The following is a 21,098-nucleotide window of genomic DNA, read 5'->3' as shown; positions in this document are numbered from 1 at the left end:
GGTGGATTAGCAACGGGACCGGTTCGGTGTTGAGAAAATCATCAAGATATCCACAGAGGTAATATTCAGTATGGACGTTGCAAAGAAGTACCACAATCACTCAATAGAAATATTGGTATTTGTCGTGCTTTAATGACGAGAATTGTTTGTTTGTTCCTGAATTTCGCGAAGAGTTACACGAGGGCTATCTGTTGAGTGGTTAAGGCACTCGATTCGTAATCTGAGGATCGCAGGTTCGAATCCCCGTCACATTGAACATTCTCACCCACGTTATAATATTATGGTGAATCCCATTATTCGTTGGTAAAAGAGTAGCCCAAGAGGGTTGGCGGAGGGTGGTGATGACTAGCTGCCTTCCCTCTTGTCTTACACTACTAAATTAGGGGGCCCGGCATGGCCAAGCGTGTTTAGGCGTTCGACTCGTAATCCGAGGGTCACGAGTTCGAATCCCGGTCGCACGGAACATGCTCGCTCTCCCAGCCGTGGGGGCGTTATAATGTTACGGTCAATCCCACTATTCATTGGTAAAAGAGTAGCCCAAGAGTTGGCGGTGGGTGGTGATGACTAGCTGCCTTCCCTTTAGTCTTACACTGCTAAATTAGGGACGGCTAGCACAGATAGCCCTCGAGTAGCTTTGCGCGAAATTCAAAAACAAACAAATGAAGTTATTCAAAACTTTAAACAATAAAAAGAGTTTACCTTACGTTACAGTAAAAAACAAAAATCCTGTGCGTCGTAAATGGCACTATAGGCCAACCAGTAAATGTAAATTTTGTCTAATGGCGAATACGTACGTCGTCCCTATATGATGCCATCGCAGGACACTTTGTAAGTATTATAATAATTCAATAAACTTTCATCCGAAATGGTTTTGTTTTGTTTTTGCGTACAAAATTTCGTGTTGTATAATCACACGATACTCGCCTATATAAAAAATTGGCCCAACCACGTGTACATGAAATGTTATTAGAGTTAAACCATTTACTAATTTCTTTTTAATACATAAGACAACGTCATCGACATATAAAATAAAATTCGTTCCATTTCTGTAAGTTTTACTGTCCAATACTTCCATATTATCTCCAATCATAGATTTACAGCTCAGATTTTTCACCTTTTGAAAAATAATAAGTAAAATATAACCGAACTACACTATTTGAAAGATGATAGAAATTATGTCTTTAAAATTGATTTAGGCTTAGCTGTAGCGCATGAGGGACTACAGAGTGAAGAATGTTTTGTTATGTTATTAGGCTTACTTGTCGGCCAAATTTCCGATTCTTTATACTTCACGGATTGTAGCAAATCCTTACTTCAATTTCTGACTTAAAAAGATATAGGTATGATAAATGGTGACTTAAAACCACATATCTGTATTACTAAAAGAAAAAAAAAAAGTAGTTACAGAAATCTAGTCTGATAATCGAATTCAATCGAAACAGAAATAAGTGTAAGAACTTCGCATTCTCGAGTTTCCATGGATATTTGACTAGGCCTAATAGAAACTGCTTCGCAAACTACAACGGTTTTTGTAATTTTTCTTTTACTTTTTGTGTTCTTTGTCAGAAGATCTCACCAAATGATGCGACATATTATTCTTATTTCTTTAGGTATTCATTGCTTGTTTGTTTGTTCTTTAAATAAATTCAAAAGTTTGTAATAAATCATCACGGGTGAACATGAGTGGAATACGAAAATTGCGGGGTCTGGAATCGACTTGGATTTTGGCCTGTTAAAAGTAATTAATTTTTAATCTAGAACATATAATACAATCATCACAGTTTAAGAAAATGAAACGGCAAAAAGTTTCATAAAGAGTGGCTGTCTTGTTATATTTTCAGCTAATATAAAGGAATTTTCAAACTATAGGATGTCCCAGAAGTCTGGACCCATGTGGAAAATAAACATTGTATTCTTAAAGTTAACAAACAAATTTCTAACGTCAGTTGTACATATTCTAGGTAAGAAAATACCCTAATGGCACAGTATACCAAAAATTGACCTGTGTATCGTGGTTAATGGCATGTAAATACAATAAATCTGTCTGTTGTATGTCCGTGTAACTACTTCGTAGGATGTGGATGGTTTGTTTGTTTGTTTCTTGAATTTCGCACAAAGCTACTCGAGGGCTATCTGTGCTAGCCGTCCATAATTTAGCAGTGTAAGACTAGAGGGAAGGCAGCTAGTCATCACCACCCACCGCCAACTCTTGGGCTACTCTATTACCGATGAATAGTGAGATTGACCGTGACATTATAACGCCCCCACGGCTGAAAGGGCGAGCATGTTTGGCGCGACGGGGATGCAAACCCGCGACCCTCGGATTACGAGTCGCACGCCTTAACACGCTTGGCCATGCCGGGCCAATGTGGATGGACATTCACAAAAATTTGTGTGAAGGTGAATTGGGTCCACGAAGAGACACACAAATTTTGAGTTTTGCATTTTGTGTTCATAATAAATCATCAATTTTTGAAATCTTTAGCAGCAAATATGAAAAATATATATGTACTTTAGTTGTTAATGTAATATCTCTGTAGGGTAACATTCTTTCACACTGAGTTAACTAATCAATGTTTTTGTTTTAACAGAGGAAAACATGACACTAAAACAAGGATAGCTTGTTAAAAAGTGGACGCAGCAGTTAAGTGATTTCAAAAACTAATATAGATTCAGTGTTTACTTTCTGAACTACATAATGGGTGAAAATTCATAAAACATGCTGTATATTATAATCCTAATTTAAAAGTATTGACAAGGAATTACGCGCTCCTCGTGGATCACTCGAGTGTAAGTTATGGAGTTGCCAGGTGGCGTCTAGAACATTATGTATCGATCTTAGTCAGAATGGAACGTGTACTTTCAGACTTCCCTGTGTTCTTGTACGCATTATGTGTGACTGAGTCTTCCTAAATTATGACCTGTCATCAAATAAACACAACATAACCATAGAAAACAGCCAAACACTAAATAAAGAAACAAACATAAACAAACGCAAAATTAAAGAAGCCTTACTTATACAACAACTCAAGCCTAAAATAAAACAACACAAAGGAACACCTTTATACCTATATTAATAAATATAATCAAACATCTAAGCACGCCCTCTACATTCCTACACTCAATTTCACAACCCCCTTCAAACATGTGGTCAGCTTTCGGTCAGTTACCTCTTTCTTTCTTTGTGAACCTGACGATGACCGAAGAAGGTCGAAACGTTGTTCCTTCCTCTACATACAAATTTTTCTCAACCTATACCAGCCGTTTGTAAACATATATATCATAAGAAACTTTCTTCTAAAATAGACCAGAATTCAAATCACAAACATGTGTTTATGTGTTTTTCTTATAGCAAAGCCACATCGGACTATCGGCTCAGCCCACCGAGGGAAATCGAACCCCTGACTTTAGCGTTGTAAATCCGGAGACATACCGCTGTACTAGTGGGGAGCTTCTCAGTGAAAACAAAATAAGAAAGGTTAAGTTTAGAAAAACTACCTCGGTTAATAGAAACACAAATAAAGTACAGTAGAATAAAACTATTTTATCAGGGGTCTGAGAAGACCATCATTAAATTGAAAGATAAACTCCAAGTTTAATAGAGAGAAAGCTGGAGTTATTAAATATAAATAACACGTGAAATGAAGAAGCTAAAGCAATACGTAGGTAGAGATACTTGAATTATTAAATTAATGGGTGAAGCTGTCTGATCTTTAATAAAACTAAGCTTATAATTCACGCTTTCACATAACAAAACGTTGAGTGTTTTTCTTCTATATTTAGATGGGGATATTACAGTTAGTTAATTAATCTGTGAAGAAAAAACTTTACAAAGATGTTAAATAGGCAATGGAGAAACAATGTAATAAAACTATTGAGTTGTAGAAAGTTTCCCTTTCAACCGAAACACAAGATAAAGTAATCCACGTATAACTTTCGTTAGTATAAAAACGAATTCCCAGCAATACCTCGCTGTCCGACTTTTGTTTCTCTAATGTTTAATACAGGGGCTAAAAGAAAAATAAAACGACGTTACTACACGTATCTTCTTTGTGTGTTAAGTTCTATTCCAACAATTGTTCAAATATTCACGTCTCTCATGCGCGTGTATATCGTTTAGTGCGAAACTTCATGACGAAGAAACACGCGCTACTCTTTACTGGTCTTTCGAGATTCAAGACATATCAGTGGAAATGTATTTAAAACATTTTTTGTTTACGCTTTAAAACAAAAATTTAATATTTACTCGTTTGCGTAAATTCGACCCTATACTTGATGGGTAAATAAACATTTTTTTGTGAACATTGAAACATATTATTAAAGGGGCTATGTGTTTTCTCTGCTACAATCCCTCGAAACTGTGGTTTTTAAATCACTTACGTTATTTTACAGGGAGAGAGCTACAGCTGTATTAGGTTTACAGTTTTGGTTACGTCCAATTCCAGAGATGTGCACGCTCGAGATTAAAGCAATGGAAACCAGATATAAATTGAACGACCGTAAGACGGGTAGTATCACTCATATAAAAACATGATAAATCATGTCAGTGTACTTTGGCTTTCTAAACATTCTTTACTATTTTAGGAAATGCCCATAACGATAGAGAGGACAAAAGAGCGACATAAAAATGATACCAGCTTATATTCTATCTTCATCCAATCACAGTCTCCCTGTGACGTAAACTTGACCGACGTCTTAACAGAGCTTAGTTGGTTGGACTTTTGTTTAGATAACAGAGTTTGTGATTAACTTTCCAGTTAAGATTAAAACTAACTTCTCTATTTACCTTATATTTCGTTCGGTTAATAATTTTGTCGTCGAAAACTGTGAGCTTTTTTATTAAAACTTATAACTCATGTGTGACGGTCTACGTAATCACGTCATTGTGGACTCATTTCAAAATAAGGTGATTTTGGCATGCAGCACATGTAAAAACACGTAAATTAGCATGTAAAGCTTTTACCTTGACACTAACAGTTTATGGTAGCTGTTAATTCCTCGAACATGCTTCCCAGACTGACAAGAAAAGTTTGTTTGTTTGTTTGTTTTGAATTTCGCACAAAGCTACTCGAGGGTTATCTGCGCTAGCTGTCCCTAAATTAGCAGTGTATGACTAGAGGGAAGGCAGCTAGTCATCACCACCCACCGCCAACTCTTGGGTTACTCTATTACCGACGAATAGTGGGATTGATCGTGACATTATAACGTCCCCACGGCTGAAAGGGCGAGCATGTTTGGCGCGACGGGGATGCGATCCCGCGACCCTCAGATTACAAGTCGCATGCCTTAGCACGCTTAGCCATGCCGGGCCGACAAGAAAAGAGCGCTATACACCAAGTTCGATCAAAGAGACCGTAGGTCAACGTAACAGGTCACATTCGCTGTGTGTTGCATCTCTTCCTCTGCTCTCTCTTAACGGACTAATTAATCCTAGACTAGGATCGCTTACAAGGTCTGTAAGTAGTTAACAAAGAAACGTTTTTACTTCTCGAAAAATTAGTTATTATTTAATCCGATGTTCAATCGTAGTTAAAGCATACGATAATTATGTAACATACTTTTAGGTACATCAATGTATTTTATTATATTTTCCACTAACTTATTGATATTAATATGTAAACTGGTCGACAATCCGTCAGTGAGTTAACAAACAGAATTAGCGTCACGTGTGTCCTCCTCAGGACTATTTTACGACTTTGCGCTGAAACAAATAAACATCAGGTATTCGATGTTTACGTCTCAGAGCTGAATTATAGAGTTTTATGTGTATGACGTTTAATAACAACAGGCCTTATTTTTTCCAGCACGAACAGAAAGTTACAGGAAAAAGATAACCAAAGATTTTCCATGTTTCAACAGTTGGGTTAAAACTTGAATACCAATAATGTGCCATGTTTTAACAGTTGGGTTAAAGCTTGAATACCAATAATGTGCCATGTTTTAACAGTTGAGTTAAAGCTTGAATGCCAATAATGTGCCATGTTTTAACAGATGGGTAAAAGCTTGAATGCCAATAATGTGCCATGTTTTAACAGTTGAGTTAAAGCTTGAATGCCAATAATGTGCCATGTTTTAACAGATGGGTAAAAGCTTGAATGCCAATAATGTGCCATGTTTTAACAGATGGGTAAAGTTTTAGATACCAATAATATTCCATGTTTCAAGAATTGGGTAAAGACTTGGATGCGAATAATGTTCCATGCATCCACAATACCAATTATTTTTAATAATTAAGGGGGGCTGAAAGTGCCGTATCGCCCCCATATTTACATATTAGACTTATATAACAACTGTAAATAATATAATAATATAATTTAGAGTTACTATATAAGTGAAATATGAAAAAGTAAGGGTGCTACTGCGCCCCAGTTCCGGGGTCTCTGTATTATTTTTATGGTTACTTTCAATAAGGTATAAGACTATTCAAACTAGGCCTAACGTTTTGTTTATGCTATCATAGAAAACCTGTTATAGAAAACACTAAACAATATTAGAACCTGCACAGTGACATCGTTAAGTCTTGTCGTACGTGTATAGAATTTGTGTAGGTGATTCTTAGTTAAATCTTACTAAATTAATGTATTTTGTGGATCCAGACCTTTATTTGAACACATATACCATAAATATTTTCGTTTTCTCGTATTACAATGCTTACCGCGTACTATTGTGTATAGAACCTTTCTACATTCTCAATCAGTTATCAGATTCTTTACGTAGATCAAATATTTCTGTATTCTAGCGCGTGCTGTGATGTCAGTGATCCAATCAGACCCCCAGAAGAGAAACAAGTTTTAAAATATAATTCAAGTACCACCCTGCGAGAATCTGCTTTCATTGTTGTAGTTTAGGGTTCAATGGTTTTTTTTTTAACGTGGGCGATTGTAAATGGAGCTAAGCCTACATTGCTGGCGTCACAAAGCATTTTGATATATATACAAAAGGAAAACATCATATATAAGAACTCGCTATAAACTTAAACTTTAAGCTTTTTATCTCTTCTGAATAGGGGAAGTTATCTCTTAGTGTCTACTACAAAATGATTTTTCTGTTCTAAATTTGAAAAGGTTATCTTTACATTGTAGAACTTACAAAATCGTTGAGATTAAACGAAATGATACTATTTTTATGAGTGATTTATTAGTCGTTGAAGTTTGAAAAGTCTCTTAAAAACAAATATTATAAATTGAAGTTCGTAGTTTAATAAACTCAGTTCTAGAATAATAATAATAATGACAAAGTTTTCCTGTCTATTCTCCAAAACAGCAGAAGATATTTCGGGAAACTTACGAGTATAGCAAAAATTGTAACTACATTATTGAGCTAATTTCATTTCAGATGCGAAGGGCGTAAGTATAGGTTAAATATTACTACTGTTTACTGTAGCCAGTGTTCTTCCAAAATGCCCCCCTCACTCCCCCGTGGCTCAGCCGTACTAATAAAAACCAGGTTTCGACGCCAGTGTGAGGGGAGGGGGCTCACTTTTTTAAATTCGTTATGTTTGTTTCTACTCGTGGTGTTTTGGCGCTAATTTTCTTTAATGATAAGTATTCAATATTAGAGACTCTGTTTAAAAAATAAACACCTTAGTGTTTAATGACAAACAATAAACAAATAAACTTTCAAATTTTTGTTAAATATTATTTTTTTATCGGATACTCTCACCAAGCTACACAAGAGCTGTCTATAATTTGAACTAACAGACAAGACAGAGGGCAGCCAATTAATAGCACTTACCACCACTCTAATCAAACAAAGGGATTTGACTGTCACTCTTATTACACGGTTATACCTCCAAAGTGGGAGGCGAGGATTTGCGATAACGGGACGCGAACAATAACTCTTTGGATCAACAGTACGTCCACCCATTATCAAAATGTTATAATCACATTAGAGTTGAATTATGGATCTGAACAGTATTTTGGCAACATTTCACAAGTTATATGAAACAGCACTGAATAACCACAATACTACATACTCTGTGTATCCGTGTTTCAGCTAAACTTCTTCACTCGAGAAAGGCTGGTTCCATGTGCGGTTTCAAACATTGAAACGTGATTTTAATCTCTCCGTAGCTTATAGTTATAGTACATTCTGCGTCGCTAAGACAGGAAATGTCAGTGAAAATTAATATTTTAATTTTATAGTTCCTCCCCCAGCGACCTCGCCGCCAGAAGAGGAGTGTTTAGTCGGCGCCATTATGGATCTGTAGAAATGGTAAGTGTTCGTTATTGTTGTTTGCACTTAAGTACAAGGATACACAATGGGCAATCTGCGCTCTGCTCAGCACAGGTATCGAAACCTGGGTTTTAGTAGTGCCACTGTAAGTGGTGAAGAAAATTGTACTTAGAATGTTGCTGTTTTACTTAATGTGTATTTACATGTTAGCAATAACATATACTTACATATTTACTTTATGTATGTGTGTGTGTATATATATATATATATATACATTTGAGGGTCGCGGGTTTGAATTCCCGTCGCACCAAACATGCGCGCCCTTTCAGCCGTGGTAGCGTTATAATGTTACGGTCAATCCCACTATTCGTTGGTAAAAGAGTAGTCCAAGAGTTGGCGGTGGGTGGTGATGACTAGCTGCCTTCCCTCTAGCCCCCCGCTAGTACAGCGGTAAGTCTACGAATTTACAACGCTAAAATCAGGCGTTCGATTCCCCTCGGTGGGCTCAGCAGATGGCCCGATGTGGCTTTGTTATAAAAAAAACAACACAAACACACGCCTTTTCAAAAATAAACAAATATACCACCTTGCCCATGATTAATGCCCCCGGGAGCGTTATAAACTGCAAAAATGGGGTACGATTTATTGTATTTGTGCAATTCCATATTCTATTTTTTTTACACGTGATTTTTTATTTCAGGGCTAATAATTGTGTGCTTACGTTTGCTTTTCTTCTTGTTTTGTTAGTATTTTTCAAATCAAAATTTTGTTGTCACACAAAGTAAGCTTTATAAAAATACCGAGAGAGGTAATTAGAGAAGGGGTTTTAATTAGGGGTAGTAGGGGTATGCATAACCTATGTGTTACAACAGATAGCCCCCCGCTGGTACAGCGGTATGTCTCCGGATTTACAACGCTAAAATCAGGGGTTCGATTCCCCTCGGTGGGCTAAGCAGATAGCCCTTTGTGGCTTTGCTATAAGAAAACACTACAACAGATAGAGATAATAAGCAACTAAATATTCTACCTAAATAACAGCAGTTCTTAATTGTGTCTCTATCGGGCCTTACCAAGATGATATTGTGTCGTGCTGTCGATTGGAAAGACCAAGGTTCGATTCACGATTTGCCAATGAACAAGTCCAGCACATTCGTCTGTGACCGCTCAGTAAACAGTTATAAATTACGAACCTTGGAGATTTGTTTGTGTTGAATTTCGCGTAAAGCTAGTCGAGGGCTATCTGCGCTAGCCGTCCCTAATTTAGCACTAGAGGGATGGCAGCTAGTAATCACCACCCACCGCCAACTCTTGGGCTACTCTTTTGCTAACCAGTAGTAGGATTGACCGTCACTATATAACTCCCCCACGGCTGAAAGGGCGAGCATGTTTGGTGTAACCGGGATTCGAACCGGCGACCCTCGAATTATGAGTCGAACCTTGGAGAATCTGATCTGGCTCTTTAGTCAATATGTCCTTTAAGTTGAAGTCCTGGTCGAAATACGAAATCTCGACGTTAACTGGTTTTTTAAGGTGATAATATTTTGTTGTTATATTTCAGTTGGCTTCAGTTGATCAAGTTGGATCAGACCACTTCCGGCTCTTTAGGAAAGAAAACGGTGAAAGAGCTGAGAAGGATGAGGTAAAACAAAATCTTTAAAATAATTGTTTTAAACACAGATTAAAGTTTCACTTTGTCATATTAATAAACACCTCTTTACGCTTGTTGTTGGGAATAAATCTCATATTATATTTCACATTCATGAGAAAAATAGAAAAACAGGCTGGTTACTGAAGTGTAAGTTTTTCGTTTCATGAATTTGTGGCCAAAATGGATAATTATGTTAGTATTACCGACTGAAAATAGCTTTGTTAGCAATGATAAATAAAATACAATATTATTAACACGTTGTGACCTAAGTTTAAATTGTTGCATTGACAGTGAAACTGTCAACAACGGTACTGGAATGTGTGAACAATTTGGTTCAAAACGTGTCCAAAACCACGTGTCATGACAAGAATAAACCATTTATTTCCCGACGTCTCTGAGTTTTTCATATACAACAGAAAATACAATATATAAAACACCAATTATTCGTAATATTATTTAAGAAGTGTATATTGTTAAGGCACAACAATATTATCCTTTGATAATTGTTAGTCCCAACAAAAGGTTTGTTTGGTAATTCAATTTCAGTGTTTAAATAAAACTTCAGAGGCTCTTTAAGGTCCGAGTAGACTCGCCTGTTTCAGGCGTACTCTTCATCATGACCGCTTTTGGTTTTGAGGCTAATATTTTCTCCAGATTTTGTTTTTCTTTCTTCAGTTGTACGGATCCCCCCAGTACTCCTTTCCTGGAGAATCCGGAATATCAAACTAGGTGGTACTTCAAATACTTCCTTGGGAAATGTAAGTATCCATAGCAACATAAGTTGATGTAAACTGTTCTAAAATCTGAAAGTGAAACGATATAGTGATGTTTCATTATCTAACTTGCACCGGTATCACGTGCTGCTTTGTACACGAGCGGACGTGAAACTAGATAAGGCAGGTAGTTTAAATCAACGTTATCGTTCGTGCACAAATTATTTTCATTTAGTTTGCTGTATATATGCATATATAAGTGTGTGCGTGTAAAAATAACAATGTTGTTGTTATTGTTTTAGATTAAGCACAAAGCTACACAATGGGCTATCTGTGCTCTGCTCACCACGGGTATCGAACCCAGTTTTTAGCGTTGTAAGTCCGCAGACATACCGCTGCGCCACTGGGGGCCAAAAATATTAATACTGAATAGTTAAATCAAAAATCAAAAGGTTTGTTTTGAATTTCGCGCAAAGCTACTCTATCTGCCCTAGCTGTCCCTTATTTAGCAGTGTAAGACTAGAGGGAAGGCAGTTAAACATCATCACCCACCGCCAACTCTTGGGCTACTCTTTTATCAACGAATAGTGGGATTGACCGTCACATTATAATGCTCCCACGCCTGAAAAAGGGCGAGCTTGTTTGGAGTGACGTAAATTCTAACCGACGACCCTCGGATTACGAGTTGAGTGCCCTAACCACCTGGCCATGCCGGGCCAAAAATCAAAAGGAAGGACTGCGTTAAAAACAGCAAATCCAAATCTCTGACTAATGTTAGTTTGTTATTACCAAAAATAAGGCAAAACAAAATAACAAACACTGCACCATGCTTTAAATTAAATAAGGTTCAATTTTATGAAATATATTTAAACACAAAGTATGCGCATGCGCATTACACAGACCAAAGATTATGGAATCAATAGAGACCGTAAACATGCACGGTTTAATAACAACACATACGCTAATAAAGGTATAAATACAGCTCTTAAGATCTCGTTGTTTACGCATGAATTGGGTTGTTTTATTACATTTTGTCAGTCATCTAGAAAATTTTTTGAGTAACCCTCATAAATGTATAAAATGCGGGTTATGAATTGACATTAACCTGAGCTAAATTGTTTCCAGGTTATTAACCAACCTGATAATCGTGAATTATCTCACATAATTATGTATAAGATATTTACAATAAGGTGTCAAATACCTTCGACAATCCATTATAATTTATCATAGTTAAGAATCTGTACTGTATTCTGTTCTTCATAACAATATTAACGTGTGAAAATAATGTCTTTCATTTAAATGTTTGTTTTGAATTTCGCGCAAAGCTACACGAGAGTTGTCTGCGCTAGCCGTCCCTAATTTAGCGGTGTAAGACTAGAGGGAAGGCAGCTAGTCATCACCACCCACTGCCTACTGTTTGGCTACTCTTTTACCAACGAATAGCGGGATTGATCGTCACATTATAATGCTCCCACGGCTGAAAGGGCAAACATGTTTGGTGTGATGGGAATTTGAACTCGCGACCCTCGGGTTACGAGTGGAACGCCTTAAGCCACCTGGCCATGCCGGGCTGATATTTAGCGTGCATGAAAAACAAAAAAGTGGATTTCTAATATAATAATCCACCAGTGTTCTGAGAGTTTGATTTCCTTGGGTGACTAGCAAAATTCTTTACTTTTTTACCTGTTTTTAACCCTACATGAATGTAATAGATGGCTCGACGTTTAGCTGACAGACATGGGATAATGATTCAATAACAGAATGAAGGTTTAGCAACATAATTCTCTGTTATTTTCGTAAATTCGCAGCTGAGATGAGCTTTTCTCTCTTAATCTCAAGTAACTCCATCACTCAATTGTACAGTCACTACCTTATTATTTGTTTGTTTCTTTGAGTTCGACGCAAAGCTACACGTGGACTATCTGTGCTAGCTATCCCTAATTTAGCAGTGTAAGACTAGAGGGAAGGCAGCTAGTCATCACTACCCACCGCCAATTCTTGGGCTACGCTTTTACCAACGAATAGTGGGATTGACCGTCACTTTACAACGCTCCCACGGCTGAAAGAGCGAGCATGTTTGGTGTAATGGGAATTCGAACCCGGAACTCTCAGATTGCGAGTCAAATACCTGATCCATCTGGCCATTCTGGGCCTTTATTTGAAAAAAAACAAACTTAAATATATCTGAGATGTATTCTAGTGTGGTGTATTGAAAGTGTTTTAGATACGAATAGGAATGTACAATATTGTATATTTAAAGTGTTAAACTGTGGGTAGAACGTTTGTTTTTAAACACTAAGCAACACAGTGAACTATCTGCGACGTACACTACCATCGAAAGTAGATTTTAGCATTATATGCCTTACCACTGTATGTATGTTAAAAAATAACGTAGGCAAACAATGCAACAACTTTAGTTCGTTTGAAAAACATTGTATTTTAAATATGTTAATTAATTAAGCTGCATCTGTAAACAGGTAAAATATCAGAGATAAACATAACACGTTGAGATACTGCGCAGTAGAACTTATTTTCAATGAAACTCGTTTTATTATGCAATAATTCAGAGATATATGTCAGTTTTAAACGTCGTGTTTTATCAGAACACTTCTGTGTTGTTATAGAACTTCTTGTGACTTGTTCTCTGTTGTTTATGTTTATTGTTTTAGTACATCAGAACTACGTTGGAGCAGACAGTGAGAAGCTACCATTCTTTTTGTCTGTTGTGCTGACGGATGCGAACACTCAGGGTTTGCAACAGTACAGAGCCATCTTGTGGCGAAAAACAGTAAGTCGAAAATTATTTTCTTCTAAATAGATATTAAGGAAATATTCACATTAACGACTGATGTTTAAATATTTCTAGAATCGGCCCTATTTTGAAGTGATGTAAGAAAATGTGAAAACAGTTGGTTTGGAAAAACTGTGATAATTTAAGAAATTTTTTATTGTGTAGGGAGCTCAGAAGATATGCCTATCCCATAATCCTAGCAAACCGCTAACAGTGAAATCAATACTCAGGTAAGGATAAAGTTTTAGAGTAGCCCACAGTTACAGAAAATCAGTATGAAAACATCAATAATTCTTAAAGCCTTAAACAACTATAAAACGTAGACAGACAGAAGTTAAAATGTCTAAAAACATTATAGGAACTTTATTCAGGGAAAATCGTTGCCGTACCTTTATATTTATATTACACTGCTCGTAAAAAAACACACATTAAATAAATTAACTTTCAAGGTTTTATTTCATACAAAAACAACAGAAAAATCGAATAGACTACCACAAACTTTTGTGTTTTTTTACTCTTTGTAGGCCTAACAAACAAAATAACATGAAAATAAACACTTCTTAAATATTTTGTCTCGCTGTTTTTGATATTGTTTTATGTACTTTCACTATGTATTTCAATATCACTTTGCTTTCTCAAATTTCGTTTAAGGGTTCAAAACAATATGGTTGTATTAATTTTATATGGGTTGAAAGAGAACTCACTTTTGAACTGCACACGCTCACATGTTTCTAAGCCTAAACCTAACGCTTGTTTTTTATTGTTTGTCTGATTGATTACTATAAACACTTGACCATTTTAATTTTTTATTTCAGTCTATAACTCCAGAAATTCGCCAATCTATAAAGATTAACATTTTTTTTTTAAATTTCTATCTATGGCATACCTTTCTTACTGACTTGGCTGTTTGTTTGCCATAGAAACGTAGATGTTATTTTATGAATTTTAGTCTAGGGCTCTAGAAACTCTTATTAGTTACCACAGAGATTCAGGTGCTTCATTTTTTTTTAATTTCAATGTATGGCTTCGGAAGCTCTTTTCTTTATTTCTTACTGACTGGTAACTATAGCAACCTAGATGTTATTTACGCATCTCAGTCAACGACTTCAGAAACTCGTCTATATTCCAACTGAATTATTTCTATAGAAACATGGCGTCATGTTTTTATTTACAGTTTTAAAAACTCGTGTTTATGTTTCTAACTTATTTGTTATTATGCAAACTATTTTAATTGATGTGAAATATCTTTAACCGATTGACAATGAGTAATTTATAAAAATAACTTTATATTATCATTGCACGTATTCTTGAAATCTGATACAAATATAAAATCACCGTGTTGTATAAAAGTAGACGCACCTCACACACAAACCAGGGTTGTAGTTTCTGAGTTTCAAATGTCATTACTTTAAAACCTAAAAGTAGATTTATTTAAGTTTTACTGTGGCTCTAAGTTATCTGTTCTCACAAAGAACATTTTTTTTTTCTAAACTTCTAATTTTTCCATAAAGCGGAACAAATACAAAAATGACAAAATACGTAAAATAACCACCAATCGAACAGCTGAACTCTTAACAGATGTGTGATTATTGGACTAGATATACAGATGATGTCAAAACATCCTATTGTGGTCAAGGTACATTTAATTTATAAAACTGTGTCGTTACAGGTTACAAAGAATTATCAGTCCAATTTATTTTGATATTAAATATGAGCTTCTACCTATCAAACTGTCTTACCAAACCTATAATCGAATTAAAATTCAATTCCTGTCGTCAGTGGAATATTTTGAATGAAATAACTTGAACAACACATAGTAATATTTGTATAATTTATATTGTTCTGCTGTAGGGCAAATGTTTATTGCTAACCGTTCTAGTTAATACTGTTTTCAACTTCTGTGACTAGCCATAAGATTTTGAAGTATTTCAGCCGTATACATATGTTTTGTACATTTCAGCAATTTTCAAAGCATGGAAAGACTTGAAAAAGGACCGAAAGAGATTTTCGCTCCTGAAATACAAAAGGTATCAGAGACACTACTTACTTCTATATTATACAGTATGTATCAGAGACACTACTTACTTTATATTATACAGTATATATCAGAAACATTACTTACCTTTATATTATACAGTATGTATCAGAAACACTACTTACTTTTATATTATACAGTATGTATCAGAAACACTACTTACTTTTATATTATACAGTATGTATCAGAAACACTACTTACTTTTATATTATACAGTATGTATCAGAAACATTACTTATTTTTATGTTATACAGTATGTATCAGAGACACTACTTACTTTTATATTATACAGTATGTATCAGAAACACTAATTATTTTTATATTATACAGTATGTATCAGAAACATTACTTACTTTTATATTATACAGTATGTATCAGAAACACTACTTACCTTTATATTATACAGTATGTATCAGAGACACTACTTACTTTTATATTATACAGTATGTATCAGAAACACTACTTATTTTTATATTATACAGTATGTATCAGAAACATTACTTACTTTTATATTATACAGTATGTATCAGAAACACTACTTACTTTTATATTATACAGTATGTATCAGAAACATTACTTACTTTTATATTATACAGTATGTATCAGAAACACTACTTACTTTTATATTATACAGTATGTATCAGAAACACTACTTACCTTTATATTATACAGTATGTATCAGAGACACTACTTACTTTTATATTATACAGTATGTATCAGAAACATTACTTACCTTTATATTATACAGTATGTATCAGAAACACTACTTATTTTTATATTATACAGTATGTATCAGAGACACTACTTACTTTTATATTATACAGTATGTATCAGAAACACTACTTATTTTTATATTATACAGTATGTATCAGAAACATTACTTACTTTTATATTATACAGTATGTATCAGAAACACTACTTATTTTTATATTATACAGTATGTATCAGAAACACTACTTACTTTTATATTATACAGTATGTATCAGAAACATTACTTACTTTATATTATACAGTATGTATCAGAAACACTACTTACTTTTATATTATACAGTATGTATCAGAAACATTACTTACTTTTATCTTATACAGTATGTATCAGAAACACTACTTACTTTTATATTATACAGTATGTATCAGAAACATTACTTACTTTTATATTATACAGTATGTGTCAGAAACACTACTTACTTTATATTATACAGTATGTATCAGAAACATTACTTACTTTTATATTATACAGTATGTATCAGAAACACTACTTACCTTTATATTATACAGTATGTATCAGAAACACTACTTACCTTTATATTATACAGTATGTATCAGAGACACTACTTACTTTTATATTATACAGTATGTATCAGAAACACTACTTATTTTTATATTATACAGTATGTATCAGAGACACTACTTACTTTTATATTATACAGTATGTATCAGAAACACTACTTATTTTATATTATACAGTATGTATCAGAAACATTACTTACTTTATATTATACAGTATGTATCAGAAACACTACTTACTTTATATTATACAGTATGTATCAGAAACACTACTTACCTTTATATTATACAGTATGTATCAGAAACATTACTTACTTTTATATTATACAGTATGTATCAGAAACATTACTTACCTTTATATTATACAGTATGTATCAGAAACACTACTTACTTTTATATTATACAGTATGTATCAGAAACACTACTTACTTTTATATTATACAGTATGTATCAGAAACACTACTTACTTTTATATTATACAGTATGTATCAGAAACATTACTTATTTTTATGTTATACAGTATGTATCAGAGACACTACTTACTTTTATATTATACAGTATGTGTCAGAAACACTAATTATTTTTATATTATACAGTATGTATCAGAAACATTACTTACTTTTATATTATACAGTATGTATCAGAAACACTACTTACCTTTATATTATACAGTATGTATCAGAGACACTACTTACTTTTATATTATACAGTATGTATCAGAAACACTACTTATTTTTATATTATACAGTATGTATCAGAAACATTACTTACTTTTATATTATACAGTATGTATCAGAAACATTACTTACTTTTATATTATACAGTATGTATCAGAAACACTACTTACTTTTATATTATACAGTATGTATCAGAAACATTACTTACTTTTATCTTATACAGTATGTATCAGAAACACTACTTACTTTTATATTATACAGTATGTGTCAGAAACACTACTTACTTTATATTATACAGTATGTATCAGAAACACTACTTACTTTTATATTATACAGTATGTATCAGAAACATTACTTACTTTTATATTATACAGTATGTATCAGAAACACTACTTACTTTTATATTATACAGTATGTATCAGAAACACTACTTACTTTTGTATTATATAGTATGTATCAGAAACATTACTTACCTTTATATTATACAGTATGTATCAGAAACACTACTTACCTTTATATTATACAGTATGTATCAGAAACAATACTTACCTTTATATTATACAGTATGTATCAGAAACACTACTTACCTTTATATTATACAGTATGTATCAGAAACACTACTTACCTTTATATTATACAGTATATATCAGAAACACTACTTACCTTTATATTATACAGTATATATCAGAAACACTACTTACCTTTATATTATACAGTATGTATCAGAAACACTACTTACCTTTATATTATACAGTATGTATCAGAAACACTACTTACCTTTATATTATACAGTATGTATCAGAAACACTACTTACCTTTATATTATACAGTATAGATCAGAAACACTACTTACCTTTATATTATACAGTATGTATCAGAAACACTACTTACCTTTATATTATACAGTATGTATCAGAAACACTACTTACCTTTATATTATACAGTATATATCAGAAACGCTACTTACCTTTATATTATACAGTATGTATCAGAAACACTACTTACTTTTATATTATGCAGTATGTATCAGAAACACTACTTACTTTTGTATTATTTCCAAATCAATACTAGTATATTACAAGTACAGTACACATTTGAAAAGGTTATTTATATTTTAATGAAACCACAAACGAACCTAGTGTGTGCTTATTAAACATTTTATTAATGAATGAAATATAATTTTGCCTCTCTTTCTATGAAACATTGAAACGTGGTATTTTATCTACAATAATTAACTTCAGTGTTAAAGGTAATGTTATCCGACGTTTAGGATAACCCGAGATACTTTTACCTTTTTATCGGTAACTAATATAAGACGTCATAATACATCATGGCGCTACAAATATATCTAATATCTAAGAAAGGTGAGTCTAGGTATTTCTTTCAAACTTAATGAAAACATAAGGTAACACAGAATAAAATATTATATAACCATTTTTAACACAGTTGTTTATTTGGAGAAATTATGAACGTGAGATACTTCTTATAGAATAATATTTAAGCTTTAATGTCAAGAAATTAAGCTGTAATCGTATTCTACGTAATGGCGTCATTAAAGTGTACTAGAAACTTTGCGACATTTGTGACACTAATTAGTTAGCGAAAGAAGAACAAGAACTTTATGAAATAGTTAACAAAATAAAAGAAATATTGTAGTGATTGAATTTGTGTTGTAAAACTACCATGATATGGTAATTACAATAATTATCGAGTCTGTTTCTATGGAAACCAGATATAATTGTTTAACAAGTGGCCACCGAAATAACAAGTTGTATAATAACTACTAGTTGTTACAGCTGCTTTAAATTCACTAATTTTGTTTCCATAGCAACCAATTCTAAATGAAGCACTCCTTTAATTAAAAGACTCCATAACTAGGCTAATCAAAAAACGTTTTTCACATTCACGATAGAATTAATTTTTCTCTTAAACGAAACCAACGAAACAAGGGCTTAAAATACAAATAAGGTTTTGTTTCGTCTTCATTACTCTCAAGGTTTAACTTGTTTTAAATTGACTGCTAATTCTAAGGAATAGAAGATGTGGATTTATTTCTAATGTAAAAGTAAAAACACCGTCAATTTAAATATTTCTTTTGTTTTAAGGACCTTCTGCTGTTAGAAGAGCAAGAGGTAAGGTTCGTTTAATGTATTATTTAAAAAATATCGTTAGTTTTAAATTTTCTTTTGCATTAAAAATCTGCTGCTTGTAGAAAACAGGAAGTAATGTTTTAACGTATAAATAAAAATACAAGAAATATTCAATGTATATAATTATCAAAATATATAACTAACACACTCTTTACAGGTTTTAACACAGTTAAAAAAATTAAATATCTGTGTCAAACATAAATTGTGTGTTACTTCTACTAGTTACAGAAGTTACGTCCAACATATTTACTTAAAACAACCTTCAATACAAAGAGAAAACAGTGACAACCAGTTGTGGATTATGTCAAACGTTTGTTCTGTTACATATTTAATTATTCTGTCTTTGTTTGTCTCATAATGAAGTGCATGAAACCAGTATTCTGTTTTTAATAAGAAATGGGCTCTTCATAGCTAATATATAAATATCTAACGTTTCAAAACAATAATACAGGCAGTTCTTTGTAAGAAATAAGTGGACTATAAGAAGGGCCCGCATAGCCAATCGTGTTAAGGCGTTCGACTAGTAATAATAATAATAATGTAATAATTAAAACAATAATGTACATTATTAACCAAGGAAAGAAGCACTAATTTTTTTATTAAAGAGGCGATATAAAAAATGTAAAATAAGTTTCTGTTACTTTTGAAATTTTAGTGTGGGTCTATTTTGTAACAGTTTGTGCATTTTCGTGTGATATAAAGCTGTTATTGCTTTATATCTGAAAAAGGTAGAGACATGATTATTAGGGACTTCCTCTTCTGATTTTCAAAAATCGTGCGCAGTGTCATCCAAAGCGGACTTAAACAATGGGAGAAGTTTTGCGGACAGACAGACAGACATTAATCTCTTATACATATAGATCCAACCTTCCCCACCAGTGGCACAGCGGTATGTCTGCGGACTCACACTGGTAAAAACCAGATTTTGATACCTGTGGTAGGCAGAGCACAGATAGCCCATAATGTAGATTTGTGCTTAATTCGAAAACAACAACATATGGATTCCATTTAGAGTTTTGTCCCTAAGCCTTTTCTTTTGAAAACCTCAACAGATGATCTTAAATTAGAGCAAGCTCTTTTTATACGAATTTATTTGAATCCATTAATTATATTACACAAGAAAATAAACAAAGACACTGTGTAGATAATAATATAAGTTAATTGTAACGAGATAATGCAGATTTATACTTTATTGAATAGTTTAATAACCTTCATTTATCAAAGACAAACAGGACCACAAGACAGCCCAGCCTTCTTGACATTCATAAATTTTGTAAAATAACTGTAATTGAACTAAGAAACAGCAGAGGATAGCGAATCATTAACGTATGTCTTATATATGTACAGTCCCCAGACGGCTCAGTGTTAAAGTTCACAACTCATAACTCTAACATTTGGAGCTAAATCCCCTCGGTAAACACAGTGTACATAGCCCATTATACCTATTTGCACTAAAACAAGCAATAACTTATCTGTACGTTTTAGTTGAGATCTCTTCAAAAACCTCTTTTATTATTTTCAGTAAAGTATTTCATCAAAGCAGTTATAGTTTTCTTAAAATTTTAAACCTGAGATTTTTTTCAAACAGCTTTGGCTCTCATTTTAAATTTAAAAAAGTGGCT

General features: G+C 33.5%; 2 protein-coding genes across 2 annotated transcripts in view; one reads left to right on the top strand and one right to left on the bottom strand.

Annotated features, from left to right (window-relative positions):
- LOC143245256 (GTPase-activating Rap/Ran-GAP domain-like protein 3) overlaps positions 1 to 21,098 on the bottom strand; it is a 661,441-nt gene that overhangs the window by 165,306 nt on the left and 475,037 nt on the right. The gene's annotated exons all lie outside the window — the stretch shown is intronic.
- Positions 4,588 to 21,098, top strand: part of LOC143236988 (GTPase-activating Rap/Ran-GAP domain-like protein 3) — a 125,079-nt gene continuing 108,568 nt past the window's right edge. The window contains exons 1-8 of the mRNA XM_076475752.1: positions 4,588 to 4,712; positions 8,145 to 8,214; positions 9,734 to 9,814; positions 10,389 to 10,581; positions 13,206 to 13,324; positions 13,493 to 13,557; positions 15,288 to 15,354; positions 19,432 to 19,458. Of these exons, the coding sequence (XP_076331867.1) occupies positions 4,588 to 4,712; positions 8,145 to 8,214; positions 9,734 to 9,814; positions 10,389 to 10,581; positions 13,206 to 13,324; positions 13,493 to 13,557; positions 15,288 to 15,354; positions 19,432 to 19,458 (747 nt within the window). The remainder of the gene's footprint in view (positions 4,713 to 8,144; positions 8,215 to 9,733; positions 9,815 to 10,388; positions 10,582 to 13,205; positions 13,325 to 13,492; positions 13,558 to 15,287; positions 15,355 to 19,431; positions 19,459 to 21,098) is intronic.

The sequence above is a fragment of the Tachypleus tridentatus genome, chromosome 2 (assembly GCF_004210375.1).
Source record: "Tachypleus tridentatus isolate NWPU-2018 chromosome 2, ASM421037v1, whole genome shotgun sequence".
NCBI lineage: Eukaryota > Metazoa > Arthropoda > Merostomata > Xiphosura > Limulidae > Tachypleus > Tachypleus tridentatus.
Note: the sequence above shows the minus strand (reverse complement) of the source record. Positions and strands in the feature narration are given on the sequence as shown.